Source organism: Protopterus annectens, chromosome 1.part2 (genome assembly GCF_019279795.1).
Source record: "Protopterus annectens isolate FY-2018-M chromosome 1.part2, PAN1.0, whole genome shotgun sequence".
NCBI lineage: Eukaryota > Metazoa > Chordata > Ceratodontiformes > Protopteridae > Protopterus > Protopterus annectens.
The window spans coordinates 309,961,049-309,974,516 of record NC_056727.1 but is presented as its reverse complement, the minus strand read 5'-3'; the positions used below and the strand labels follow the sequence as shown (position 1 = coordinate 309,974,516).

At 42.4% G+C, this 13,468-nt stretch overlaps 1 protein-coding gene across 1 annotated transcript in view; it reads right to left on the bottom strand.

Annotated features, from left to right (window-relative positions):
- Nucleotides 1-13,468, bottom strand: part of ESF1 (ESF1 nucleolar pre-rRNA processing protein homolog) — a 1,041,566-nt gene that overhangs the window by 720,944 nt on the left and 307,154 nt on the right. Inside the window, exon 6 of the mRNA XM_044056192.1 lies at nt 1,799-1,951. Within this exon, the coding sequence (XP_043912127.1) occupies nt 1,799-1,951 (153 nt within the window). The remainder of the gene's footprint in view (nt 1-1,798; nt 1,952-13,468) is intronic.

The following is a 13,468-nucleotide window of genomic DNA, read 5'->3' as shown; positions in this document are numbered from 1 at the left end:
ACAACTGGATCCCCAAAGATTAACGACAGGATTCCTTTTTTTTTTTGTAAAAGGAGCAAAATGAGGACCAATCTCAATGGATGGAATCAGCATCAAGATTTGGTAAACATGAAGGGAAATGTGGGTATATGACAGTTTTTACTATATTTTATTTAAATATTAAAACATTTAATTGTGGGGAAAAAAAGAAAATGAAACAAAATGGTCATGAATCTTGGTACACAAGTAGACAGTAATCTTACATCCAACCACCACATGCCCACAGTGGTGAAGAAATCCTTTTATGCTGTGCAACTTATAAGTAAGGGCATTGTATCTAGGTCCAAATAGGTACTGTCCCACTGTGCTCTGCCCTTATCAGACCAGTCACAGAGTAAAATACTCCCTTTGGTACACACCTGACCAGGCATATACAGCAACTAGATGGACCTCAAAGTTTCCTTACAAAAAGAATACAAGACATAATACACCTGCCTTATGCAGAGCACCTTAAAGCCCTTTCCCTCTACCCAGCCTTCTCTAGACTGCTGAAGGGTGATCTATGTCTAGCTTACAAGGCATCTGTATATCCCACACTTATGAATCTCCTACATATTTGTAAATCAATGAGCACCAGAAATACAGAATTCAGAAAAACAGACCAGCTGTTTCTCTTTTTCATCCAGTAGACTGGGATCTCCAATTTCTCTAGTCACACTGGCCAAATGGATAACTAACTGTATTTCTTGAATTTATTCTCAGCCAGGCCTTTCTCTACCAAAACCTCCCAGGGCCCATTCAGCTAGATCAATGGCCACTTCATCTGCATTTTGGGCTAGAACTTGTATCAATAACATTTGCACAGCAGCCACATGGTCTAATGCTCATACATTTGTTACTCATTAAAAATTGGACTTAATTGCCAAAAGTAGAGATGCCTTTGGATCAGCAGTTCTCTGCAATATCCTTCCATGAGGACCACCCAAGATTTACGTAGCTGGGGGCTCTGTCCCATCCACTGAGGAAGAATGAAAAGGACAACGTCAGATATAAAAGTTATGTACTCACCATAACTAGGTATCTATGTTGTCTAATTTCATTTTTCCTCAACTTTCCCCTTCCTGTCATCTTTTGGAGTGGCATGATGGACTTTGTGTTGAATTGTCTGTGTTGGAAAGTACAGTTCTGGGTTTGAGCCCTGCTCTAGTTTTTATTCTCTTTTTCACTCACTGAATGCTATATGGCAGCAAACTCAATCTTTGGTACTGGAATGGACTAGAGCATTTTGGGTAGAGGAAGCAGCTTGTGAGTTGGATTTGAAGTCTGTGGTATATGTCTGAGTTGGATCAGAGGATCGGATCCGTAACCCATATGTTGAGGAAGAATGAAAAGTGCAATATCAGATGCAAATACCTTTACAACGGGTGATGTGAGAACTGAGTCTTAACACACTTCACTTACATTTTTTATAATTCAAGTGGAACTTCAACTGCTGTCAAATAGACAAAAAGACAGAAACAAAGCCAAAAAGCAACTGTAAAACATCTTGGGTGAATGGTGTGCCTAAAAAGAGAAGCAGAAGAGAAAATGTATGGCCCAGTTTCATTAAACCCATAGATGGTGTGTTAGTGGATTTATTATCTATTTACAGATTTTTATGTGGTGCGTAAAGTTACTGATCTCAAAAACGTGGATTCCATACTACACTGCAATCTAACTGCTCTAACTTTAGGGTACAGAAACAACAGTCATGTGTATATGTACAAATTTTTTGACAAAGTGAAGTAATATCAAGGAAACTCGCATCTAATTCTTTTACCTGAGATCAATAAAACAACAGCTGCTTTCATATTCTAGACCATCACATTCCTCATAAATCTTGTTTGCCGTTTCTTCAGAATCACATTCCACCACTGCATAAAAGTACTTGAGTCGTTTGAATTGATAATCCCGTATTTTCTCTTTATAAACCCTGAAAAAGAAAAAGTTATGCTATAAAGGTTTTCATACTTAGCAGTTTATCATTACTTCAACTTATAACTTGTTACAGCAAAGATAATATCTCCACCTAGTGGGTAAAACTCTGAATTAATTTCCTAACTATCTTCACTTGTTTTTATCTCAGCACAGTTACATTCCCATTCCAAATGTGAGGGAACTGCATATTTGATGCCAAAAGTCTTATGAATGCCCTTATAATTTATTTCACTTAATAACATTACTGTGAATGGGCAGAGTAGTTAATAACAAAAACTGCACTTACTTTTTTCTGTTAATTCCTGTAGTGTTCTTTGGCAGCTAACATTCGAAAACTACAGTGCCTTAAAAGTACAGTTTTGTACCTACCATAAATGTAGATGTTCGAGGATTCCATTGCTGCAGTCCTGACTATTGGGTATAGTCCGCGTCCAGTCGGCCCGAATACCAGAGTATAAGGCTGGCGTCGGTCAGGCGCATTAGACTGGCGCCAGTGCGTCAGGGTACTAATGCGCATGACCGGCGTCATATCCTCAGTCTTTTCTTGCCCCAGATGTCAGAAGACCCTAAAAGACAAGTCCCAAAAACCTGCACCAAAACATGTACAATATATACAACAATATACACAAAAATATAAACATGTAAACTCACCTACACAACCACCCCTAAATAGAGAGGGGAAGGAGGGAGGGTAAATTGGACTGCAGCAATGGAATCCTCGAACATCTACATTTATGGTAGGTACAAAACTGTACTATGTTCTTCGTCTTCCATTGCTGCAGTCCTGACTATTGGGTAGAATCCCAAAGCAGAGGTAAGGGAGGCTGGCAAATTACAAAGAAGTAGGAGCTGACAACATGCCTTGCAAAACAGCTGTGGCAAAACCAGCCCTAGACTTAGAGTAGATAGGAAGGTGATAATGCTTAGAGAAAGTATGCACTGAACTCCAAGTAGCTGCTTCCAAAATATCCTTAGTTGCCACCCCTAGAAATGTTGTTGAAGTGGCAGTAGCCCTGGTGGAATGAGGCCTAATCCCAGCTGGAATCTTCTTGCCATGATGGGAATAACAAAATGCAATGCAAAAACCAATCCACCTAGAAATAGTTTGTTTTGACACAGGCTTGCCCTGAGAACTCAAAGCAAAAGAAACAAACAACTGCTGAGACTGCCTAAAATCCTTAGTCCTGCTTAAATAATAACGCAATTGCCTGTGTACATCTAAAGTGTGCAAAATCTTTTCCCCTTTATTTTGAGGATCTGCAAACGTAGGCAAATGAATAGTTTGGTTTAAAGCCACACTAGAAACCACCTTAGGCATAAAAGAAGGATTAGTACGTAATGATACCCTATCCTTATGGAAAATCAAAAGGGCTCTACTGCCATAAGGGCCTGCAACTCAGACACCCTTCTTGCAGAAGTAATGGCCAACAGAAAAGCAGTCTTCCATGACAAGTATTTCAATTCAGCAGTAGCTGCAGGCTCAAAAGGTTGTAGAGTAAGTTTTTCCAACACAAAATTGAGATCCCAAGCAGGAGTAGGAGCTCTACATGGGGGTCTTATATTCTTTGCCCCTCTAAGAAACTGCTTGAACAAAGGATGCGAAAACAAAGGTGGGTCACAATCATAGTGAGCTGAAATTGCTGCAGCATGAATCTTTATGGAAGAGAAGGACAAACCTTTGTCCAATAATTCAGTAAGATATTGAAGAACCACATTCAAATTAGGCTCAGAAATCTCCAAATGCTTTGCTGTACTCCAAAATAAAAATCTCTTCCATTTTTCTGCATACACTTTCCTTGTACTAGGTCTTCTAGCTTCCATAATCACATTTAAAACTTGTTGAGGAAGTTGAGACCTGCTGTGTTTTAACAGAATATGCCAAGCTGTTAGATGAAGAGAGTGTAGCTTGACATTGAGCAAATGACCGTCCTTCTGAGATAACAGATGAGGAATCAGAGGTAAAGGCCATGGAGGCTTCTTTACCAGACTCCGTAGTAGAGGGTACCAGTGTTGCGAGGCCAGTCTGGAGCTATCAAAATCATCTTTGGCCTGTCTTGTCTGACCTTTAACAGTACCTTTGGAAGAAGAGGTAGAGGTGGAAAGGCATACACATGAAGGTTTTTCCAACTGAAAGACAGAGCATCCACTTTCCAAGCTGTGTGATGAAACCCCTTTGTGCAATACTTTGGCAGCTGGTGGTTTAGTGGAGAAGCGAACAGATCTATGTCTGGAGTTCCCCATGACACTGTCAGTTTCTGAAATACATGAAGATCCAGTTTCCACTCGTGGGGATCCATGATTTGTCTGCTTAACACATCTGCTAAGGAGTTCTGTGCTCCTGGCAGAAACCTTGCCTGAAGAGTTAGTTGCAGGCTTAGCGCAGTCTCCCATAAAATCATTGCTTGCCTGCATAGAGGATAAGAATGTGTTCCCTTGCTTGTTGATGTACCACATGACAGTTGTGTTGTCTGTTAGAATCAACACCTGCCCTGGAAGAAGTAACTCCTTGAAAGCCATTAATGCAAACTGGACTGCTAACATCTCTTTCATGTTGATATGTAGATGCTGTAGTCTGGCAGGCCACTTGTCTTGTATCCACTTTCCATTTAGATGAGCTCCCCAAGCAATGTCCGAGGCATCTGTCGTTAAGATCTGACTTGCCTCTGGCCGGGTCACAGAGAGTCCCTTGTTTAGGTGACATTCCTGAGCCCACCACAAGAATTGTTTTTGAAGGCAAGGTATTATTTGAATGACAGTGTCCAAATCCTGGCAGTGCTGTGGCCATGCGTTGTTGAGATACCATTGTAACTTCCTCATATGCAGTTTGGCATTGGGAAGCACCAGAATACAAGATGCCATGAACCCTAATGCTTGAAGGACTGTCCTTGCAGTCAGCACGGACTGATGAGATAGTTGATGGAAGTAAAGTGACAGACTCTTTTGTTTGTCCGGGGTTAAAAAGGCCATCTGGGCTGCTGTATTCAGTCTCACACCCAGAAAGCACATGTCTTGAGAGGGTACTAGACTGGACTTTATTTCGTTCACAGAATACCCTAGGCATCTTAGCACTGCGATAACATATTCCAGGTGCTGTAGAAGAACTTTTTTCCTGAGCCATAATCAGGCAGTCGTCCAAGTAAGGATAGATTTGAATTCCTTGAAGCCTGAAATAAGCTATCACTGGAGCCAGAACCTTTGTGAATACTCTGGGCAGTAGATAAGCCAAAGGGCAATGCAGAGAACTGATAATGAGAATTTCCAGCTCGAAACCGCAGATACTTCCTGCAACTTAGCCTTATAGGCATATGAAGGTAAGCTTCTTTGAGATCTAAAGTTACCATCCAGTGATTTTTGCCCAGCAGAGGTAAAAGCTGTTGTAACGTCAACATCTTGAACTTGGGAATGTCCAGATAAGTGTTGAGGATAGATAAATCCAAAATTGGTCTCCACGTGTTTCCCTTCTTTGGTACAAGGAACAGGCGGGAATAAAATCCTAGGCCCCTTTCTGATACAGGGACTGGCTGAATGGCCCCTATGTGCAGTAACTGAGAAACTTGCTTGTGAGCCTCTTTTCTTTGTGGAGGAGGAACGTCTGGCATGCCTTTGAAAGGGGGCATTGTATGGAAATAAAATCTGTAACCATGGTGAATGATATCCAACACCCATTTGTCTTGAGTAATTAAGTCCCAATTTTCTTTGAAAAGAGACAGTCTTCCTCCTAAAGGAGCTGCCAAACGTGAATCTGCTGGCAGCTGAAATGACAGGTCATTGGGCCTGTTTACGAAAGGACTGACCCCTGCCCTCACCAGAAGTCTGAGCAGGTGAACTCCCTGTTCTAGGCCTAAAAGAACCTTGAGCCCTGCCCCTACCACGTCTAGACCTACCCCTAGACTGAGAATCATAAGCAGGATATGTCCACCCCTTAGCAGGCCAATTTCTACTAAACTTCGGTGGCTGCACCTGCAAAAAATCTTTAACAGTTTGCATAGACTTAGCTTTGTCCTCCATTTTCTTTAAAACTGCTTCCACAGGTGATCCAAACAACACATCAGACTGTAAAGGAGCATCCAAAATCCTTGTCTTAACATGCTCAGCTAAATTCTGATCCTTCAACCAGGCATGCCTGCGAAGAACAGAACTGGTAGCAGCCACCCTCGAGGAGGCCTGTACAGCATCAAAACCACCTTGCAAAGAATGCTTACCCACTTGTTCAGACACATGAACCAAATCCAGCAACTCTTTACACTCAATACCTTCCGCCAAAGCATCCACCTTAGATTTCAATTGTGAAAGGAGATAATTCTGATATTTTAGCATGTGAAACTGACAATTCAAAGCTCTCATGGCTAGAGTGGAAGAAGTATACATTTTCTTTCCCCACCTATCCAAAGCCCTTGCCTCTTTATCAGTGGGAACAGGATTTTTAACCACAGAAGCCTTTACACCCTTAGGCCCTTGGGAAATAGTTTCTGGGTCGCCCTAGGACTCTTAAACAAATATTTATGAGCTTGGCACCCTATAATACCTATCAGGCTTAACAGGAGCAGGAGGCAAAGAATCAGGGTTCAGGGAAGCCTCTGCAAAACATCTTCCACCACATTCAACACAGGAGGAATAGCTAAAGGCCTATGCTGGGGTAAAACAAGAACTCCCTAAGCCTTTTCCTGGAGTCAGAGTAATCCTGGCCTTCCCATTTAAAGTGCTCCCTCATGGAATGCAAGGTCTCTGAAAATGAGAAATCCTCAGGCGGAGAAGCTGTAGGAGTGGAATCATCCACATCAGAATCAGAATAAGGGGGATACTCCTGCATATCTTCCACAGAAGATTCTGAAGCCTCTGAACACTGTTCAAAACTATCAAACTCCGGTTCCACCCTAGGCCTCTTATCAGGCGGGGGCATAGAACCCCTAATCATAGTAATCAAATCTTCTGCCATTTTAAGCATATGTTTCTTAGGTACAGAACCCGAAATGCTAGGAGAAGCCCCCACTGAAGCTGAACTAGGCCTACCTCTTAAAGAAGCTTTGGCAACAGAAGGAGAAGCTCTAACTACCTTGGGAAGAGAGGGAAGAACAGTCACCTGAGAAGCCCCCTCAGCCTGGCCTACCTCTTGAGAAGGCACATCCTGTAAGAGTATAGTTTCTGCCTGGGACTCCATGGAAACTCCTGGCAAAACCTCCGGCTCCACTGAGCCTTCTAAAGAATCGACGTCCGGGACTGCCGGTTCCTCAACCCTAGGCTTCACTGTTTTATCCTTGCGCTTCTTGGAAGCGGGCGTCGGAGCATCCGACGGCATTTTATAATTGCAACGCTTCCCAAACACTAACCTGGCACAGTCTAACCTCCTCTTAATAGTGCGTTTGTTAAACCTAGCACAAGAGCGGCAACCAACAACGTCGTGCTCAGGCCTAAACAAGGTATACACAAGGTATGATAATCCCTATGAGGTATCTGTTTCCCACAAGAAATACAGTTATTCACTTTTTCTGACATCCGGTAAAATACTGAGGCAAGAAAAACCAAAATGTTCCCCACGGGTACTTAGCCAACTCTGTTTCGGTCTGAAACTCCGGTTTCGGAAATATTTCAGTACGCCAACCTGCACTCGCAAAATTGCTTCTGCATCGGACCATGCGGCAAAAAAGACTGAGGATATGACGTCGGTCATGCGCATTAGTACCCTGACGTACTGACGTCAGTCTAATGCGCCCTGACCGACGTCAGCCTTATACTCTGGTATTCGGGCCGACTGGACGCGGACTATACCCAATAGTCAGGACTGCAGCAATGGAAGACGAAGAACATCTGTTAAGTGCAAATAACAAGGCTAGCACATATATTTTGCAGGTTAAGAACTCAATGAAAAAAAAAAAAAACAGAAAAGAAAGAAAACTAAGACTTCAATACAGGCCGAGGCAGAGATATTGAAAACACTCAATATTAGGAAAAAGCATGCAACCACACAGACTTGAGCTGCATTTTTCAGACTACCTGTCATCCTCTGACTAATACATCTGCATTAAGAAAACACTTACTACTGCAAGCGGCAAAATACTCCCAGATAAACAGCTAATTCAAAGGGGGAGTTTTATTTTTATCACAATGGTGCCTCTTGAGATGAACCACAGATGCACTTCATAAAAACTGTGTGCTTACTATCCTTTTGTATGACTTCCACTACAAATGATGAAGGAGAAGAGATCAGTAGCAAGCCTGCAGAGTTTATGTAAAACTCTGATACAGCAGAAGTGGAAAATGACCAGGTTTCATCTTATAAGGCGACAATTACAGAATCATACAGGTGGCAGACGGTCAGATACATCTGCTTGATTAAAGAGGTCCACTACTGACACCCACAGGTTCAACTTACAGCTTACAACCTACTGGCCTTCAGTAGCCCTATGCTGATACCTTCCAATATGCAAATGAATTATCATCCATCCATCCATTTCTGATGACCCAATGTATCCCTTATAAGACTGTAGAGATAACACACATCTTGGCAACACAAGGTTATGAAGCTCATTCTAGTCTTGGAGCAGAATGTAAATGCAGACTCAACTCACAAACAACACACAACTCTATGTGTAACGCGGAATCACCCATCAATCCACTTCATGTCTTTGGGAGGTTTACAGAAACCAGAACACCCAAAGAACATCCACACAGACACAGATTCACAAAGATGTAAGCTTATTCTACAATCTTTGAAAGGATTGTGCACTGTATCCATCATATTTTTCCCTATTACTAATACTTATTAGCTCACTATTGTAATTTCAAGACCATAACTGACAGTCATGGAATTATGAAGGAAAAGCACAACTACAAGAGAACAATAAATATCAACAAATACTGTTGTACTTTAAAGTTGCATTTCGCAGGGGGCCAATTCCCCCATTGTACCCCTCACACTCCCACTACTTATATATACTAACTCTGACAATGCCACATCTTTGACAAAAAAGAACAAGGTAATCTTGGATTTAGTATATATACCAAGTCCCTATTTTGCACATTCAGTCTTGCTATACCACGACTTTCACTTACAAGAGTCTCACAGATTAAAACTGACACCATGTTTACTTCTAGCTTCAGGTTTCAAGATTTGATCTAGCTTTAGGTTTCCTGATTTGATGTTAGCACCCTCAGCTGTGAGTTCCAGGCATAAACTTTCAAAACAGAACAGACTCTTGATGCTGCCTTGTAGAAGAAAGAGGCATCTTCTAAGTAACACAAAACAAAAGGAACATAGTGACAATTCATGAAGCCTTCCTGAACAAATCAGTTTTCCAGCCTTATGACTTATCTGCTGAGAAATCATTTTACCCTTTCAAGTTGACTCATATGGCTTATTCAAATGTATAGGTACAGCAATTCAATGAAGGGTTGCAGCAGTGAGGTACAAAGAGGTAAAATGATCTCCATGGAGTGACCATACATGCCGTTTAGAATGAGGCAGGCTACAGAATATAATTTTCTTACTTTACTAGAAACCCAGCAGCAAAAGCTGAAACTGCTGTTGTACATACAAGGATGTTGTCATACAAGGATGAAGGCCTGTCTAAAGCCCAGGCGACTCAGGTTCAATTAGTGGCTTAAGGGCTTGAAGACATGTTTGGGAAAATGGCTGTGCCCATCATGGGTGGAAAGATTTTAGTCTTGGCTAACTCAAGCTGTTATTCCAGACCCAGTCACTGCCGGCAGGCAAAGACGCAAAGATAGAGATAAAAGAGTGAGGGGCCAGTGCAGGGAACTATCTGGCCATCACCATTCAAATCAGTGAGGGCAGCTATTGTCAGTTATGCAGTGGAGCATGTGGAAGCATACAGAGGTCACAGGTGGTCTCTACAGTGATGTAGGACCCCACATCAACACAAAAGGGAGGGTTTAGACCCTTACATGCAAAATAGGGTTTGAGCCTGAGTAACCCTTCCCACCAGGTATACCTACCTGGGGACTTTTACACACACACACACACACACACACACACACACACACACACACACACACACACACACACATACACCAGAGCAGTTGACCCAGCAGCAAAGAGCCAGTTAAAACTAAATAAATATAGTGTGATAATACGCTGAATTTAGAAACAGCAAAGCCAGATAAAACTATAGGTTAAAACTCAATAAATGTGAATGCACCAACGGTTGAACTGTACACAAACGGTTGAAAGAGCAGAGCTGTGCATGAAACAAACTTGCACACAGTATGATGCACAACAAACACTAACAGCTGTTTACACACACATGTACGTTAAACTGAATGCACCAGAGCCAGTTAATAAATGTGACTGCAGCAATGGTTATGTACGTTAAACTGAATGCACCACGGCCGGTTAATAAATGTGAATGCAGCAATGTTTATAACAGTTGTTTACACACACACGTACATTAAACTGAATGCACCACAGTCAGTTAAAATAAATGTAGCAAGGAATGTAGCAACGGATGAACCAAAATAAATAAATACATGATAAAGTGAATGTAGCAACAGCTTGATAAACTGAATGTAGCAACAGCCAGCTGAAACTAAATAAATATGAATGCAGCAAAGAGCCAGTTAAAACTAAATAAATGAATGCCGTGAATGCAGCAACGGTGGCTGAAAGAGTATTTAGAGCTTTGCACGGGACGAACTTGCACACAGTATGATGCACAACAAATTTTTTCCTCTTACCTGGACTGGAGGACTCTGCAAAATTTAAATTATGCCACCCGCCATCACTGTTATACTCTCTAGTTCCTATTTCCCTCAGAGTCCAACAGGCAGTAGCTGATGTCATCACAGCTCACGCATGCCCCTATAGGCTGGTGATGCATGGTGACATCAGTAAAAAATTTAAAAGTGGTAATACCAGAAAAAAAAAAAGACCGGGAAATTCGGAAATTAACGGGGCCACTCGTGAATTCATGTCACCCCAACATTTTGCCCTCAAAACCGGTAAACACCGAGGAATTCAGTACAGTTAAGAGGTCTGCCTGGGGAACATCTCGCCCTCTCCTCAACTGAAGCAATCCCTCCCTCCCTGCTACTGCTGTTTTTTGAGGGAAAAGTATGTCTCCGCAAGCTGAATCTCCCTCAGATTTACTACTGCTAAGCACCAAGACAGCACATGCTCAGCTGGCTTGAACTCTACTAGGTTACATCTAGTGCCAGCTAGGTGTCATCCTTGTGACGAGTCATTACCACTTCCCCCATCCATGGATGGGCAAACTTACAACAGCCACTCACTCCCCTCCTCACCAGCCAGCATTTACAGACACCAGAGCAGCTACTCAATCTCTGGTCTCCTGTGGCACAGTCGTGGTTTTCTTTCTCTATGCCATGGAACTGAATCTTTCCTCCTTACTTTGAGGGCTTGGAAAGAAAACTGGTAACTGGAGTGTTTGGCTGAGAGCCACTTTCAATACAATTTAGGCATAAATAAGTATCTGTCCAAATAGCCACCATATCTCTCTGGAAGGCAAGATAAATAAGTTTTCACAAAACACCTTGCAATTTCTGAGTCTCTCCTGGCTAAGATGACTACCAAAAACTGGGTTTTCCACTAACAAAACCTGATAGTCTCCTGGCTCAGACAGGGCCAAGATCAGTTTTTCTACAACATAATCAGGTCCTAGTAAAAGCACAGGTGTTGCGGATGGTCTCAAATAAGCAATTGTTTTACTGATGGCATGGAGGTCAAACGTGGGGTCTAAGGATAAATAAGCAGAGGTGGCAAAAAATGCACTTGAATGAAAGCACAAGACAATCCCTTCTAAACAATGTACACAGATAAAGGAGTGCTAGCTGTACTGTGGCTCCACTAGGTTGGATCCCTTGGATTTGTACCAGGATGAGAACATGGTCCACATGTATATGGAAAAGACTCTATAGTAATCAACTTCTTGATTTTTTCAAGATCCATAGGACCTCTGGGAGGAAAGGATTTTCCCTGTGGATCAAGGGTCTACCTTTCAGACTGCAAAGTATAGTAAATGAAAGTTATGTGGTTACCATAATGAAAGATCAGAGTTGTCTGTTTCCATCCTTCCTCATTTGATGGTCTTGGATCTGACTGCTGCTGCTTTTTCAGACTTAGGATTCATAGCTCAGGCTCCTCCCCTTACTCATAATCCCCACCTGTCCCCAACATTACCTCAGATCAAGTTTGCACTCTAGTCCTGTAAGAACCATTATCTAAATACAAATATGTATTACCATAAACTACATAACAGCGCAAAGAAAATCAGCACTGGAGCTGTATGAGTATCACTGATGTACCAATGAGAGCTCACACAGTCATACCTGAAACCAAAGAAAGAAAAACATTTCATGAGATAGAAAGGGGGAAGGAGGGAGGGAAGTTGAGGAAGGAGAGAAACAGGAAAAGTACAGTTGCATACACTTACTATAAATGTAGATGTTCGAGTGTATTCACTGTTGCAGTCATCACACTTGGGTTACCTGCCTGCAGGTAGCCCTCAGTCGGCCTGAATACCAGAGACTTAGTAATTCTGCGTAGGTTTCTGTCGCTTCAGGACTGACATCAGGTCGTCAGGGGTATAAAAATAGGCAGCCAACGTCATTACATCAGTTTTTCCTGACCCAAATATCAGGAGCCCCTCAGTAGGGAGCTAAGTTATGGTGGGAAAAACACCACCAATAAAAAGTAAACACCACTAGCCCTGTAAGGTGTGAGCAATAGACATAGAGAGGAGAAAGAGAGACAAGGGGGCTGGAGGGTGGGAAACCAGGACTGCAACAGTGAATACACTCGAACATCTACATTTACGGTAAGTGTACACAACTGTACTATGTTCTTCGTGATTCACTGCTGAAGTCATCACACTTGGGTTGATTCCCAAAGCTGAAGAATGGGTGGAGGCAGTCAAGAAGAGTTGTGGCTGGCTAGTATGCCCTGCAGGACTGCTGTTGCAAAACCCACCCTGGATTTGGAAAAGATAGGCAGGTGGTAATGTTTGGTGAAGGTGTGAACAGAACTCCTGGTAGCAGCTTCCAGAATGTCCCTGGTAGGGACTCCCCTGAGGAATGCTGTAGAGGTAGAGGTAAAAGTAGCCCTAGTGGAATGTGTTCTGACCCCCTGAGGTGTTGGTTTTCCAGGTGTTTGTAGCAGAAATGGATACAGTGTGCTATACATTTGGAAACTGTTTGTTTTGAAATGGCTTTTCCCTCTGCCCCTGGTGCAAAGCTGACTAGTAACTAGTCATTTTTTCTGAAGGTCTTAGTCCTATCACGGTAGAATCTGAGCTGTCTGTGCACATCTAAGGAGTGCAGGATCCTTTCCCCTTTATTCTGAGGATTAGGGAAGAAGGTTGGCAAATGGATAGATTGGTTTACACTGGACACCACTTTAGGCATAAAGGAAGGGTTAGTCCTGAGGGAAACCCTGTCAGCATGAAAAATAATGAAGGGTTCCACTGCCATAAGTGCTTGTAACTCAGACAATCTTCTAGCTGAAGTGATGGCCAGAAGCAAGGCTGTTTTCCAAGAGAGA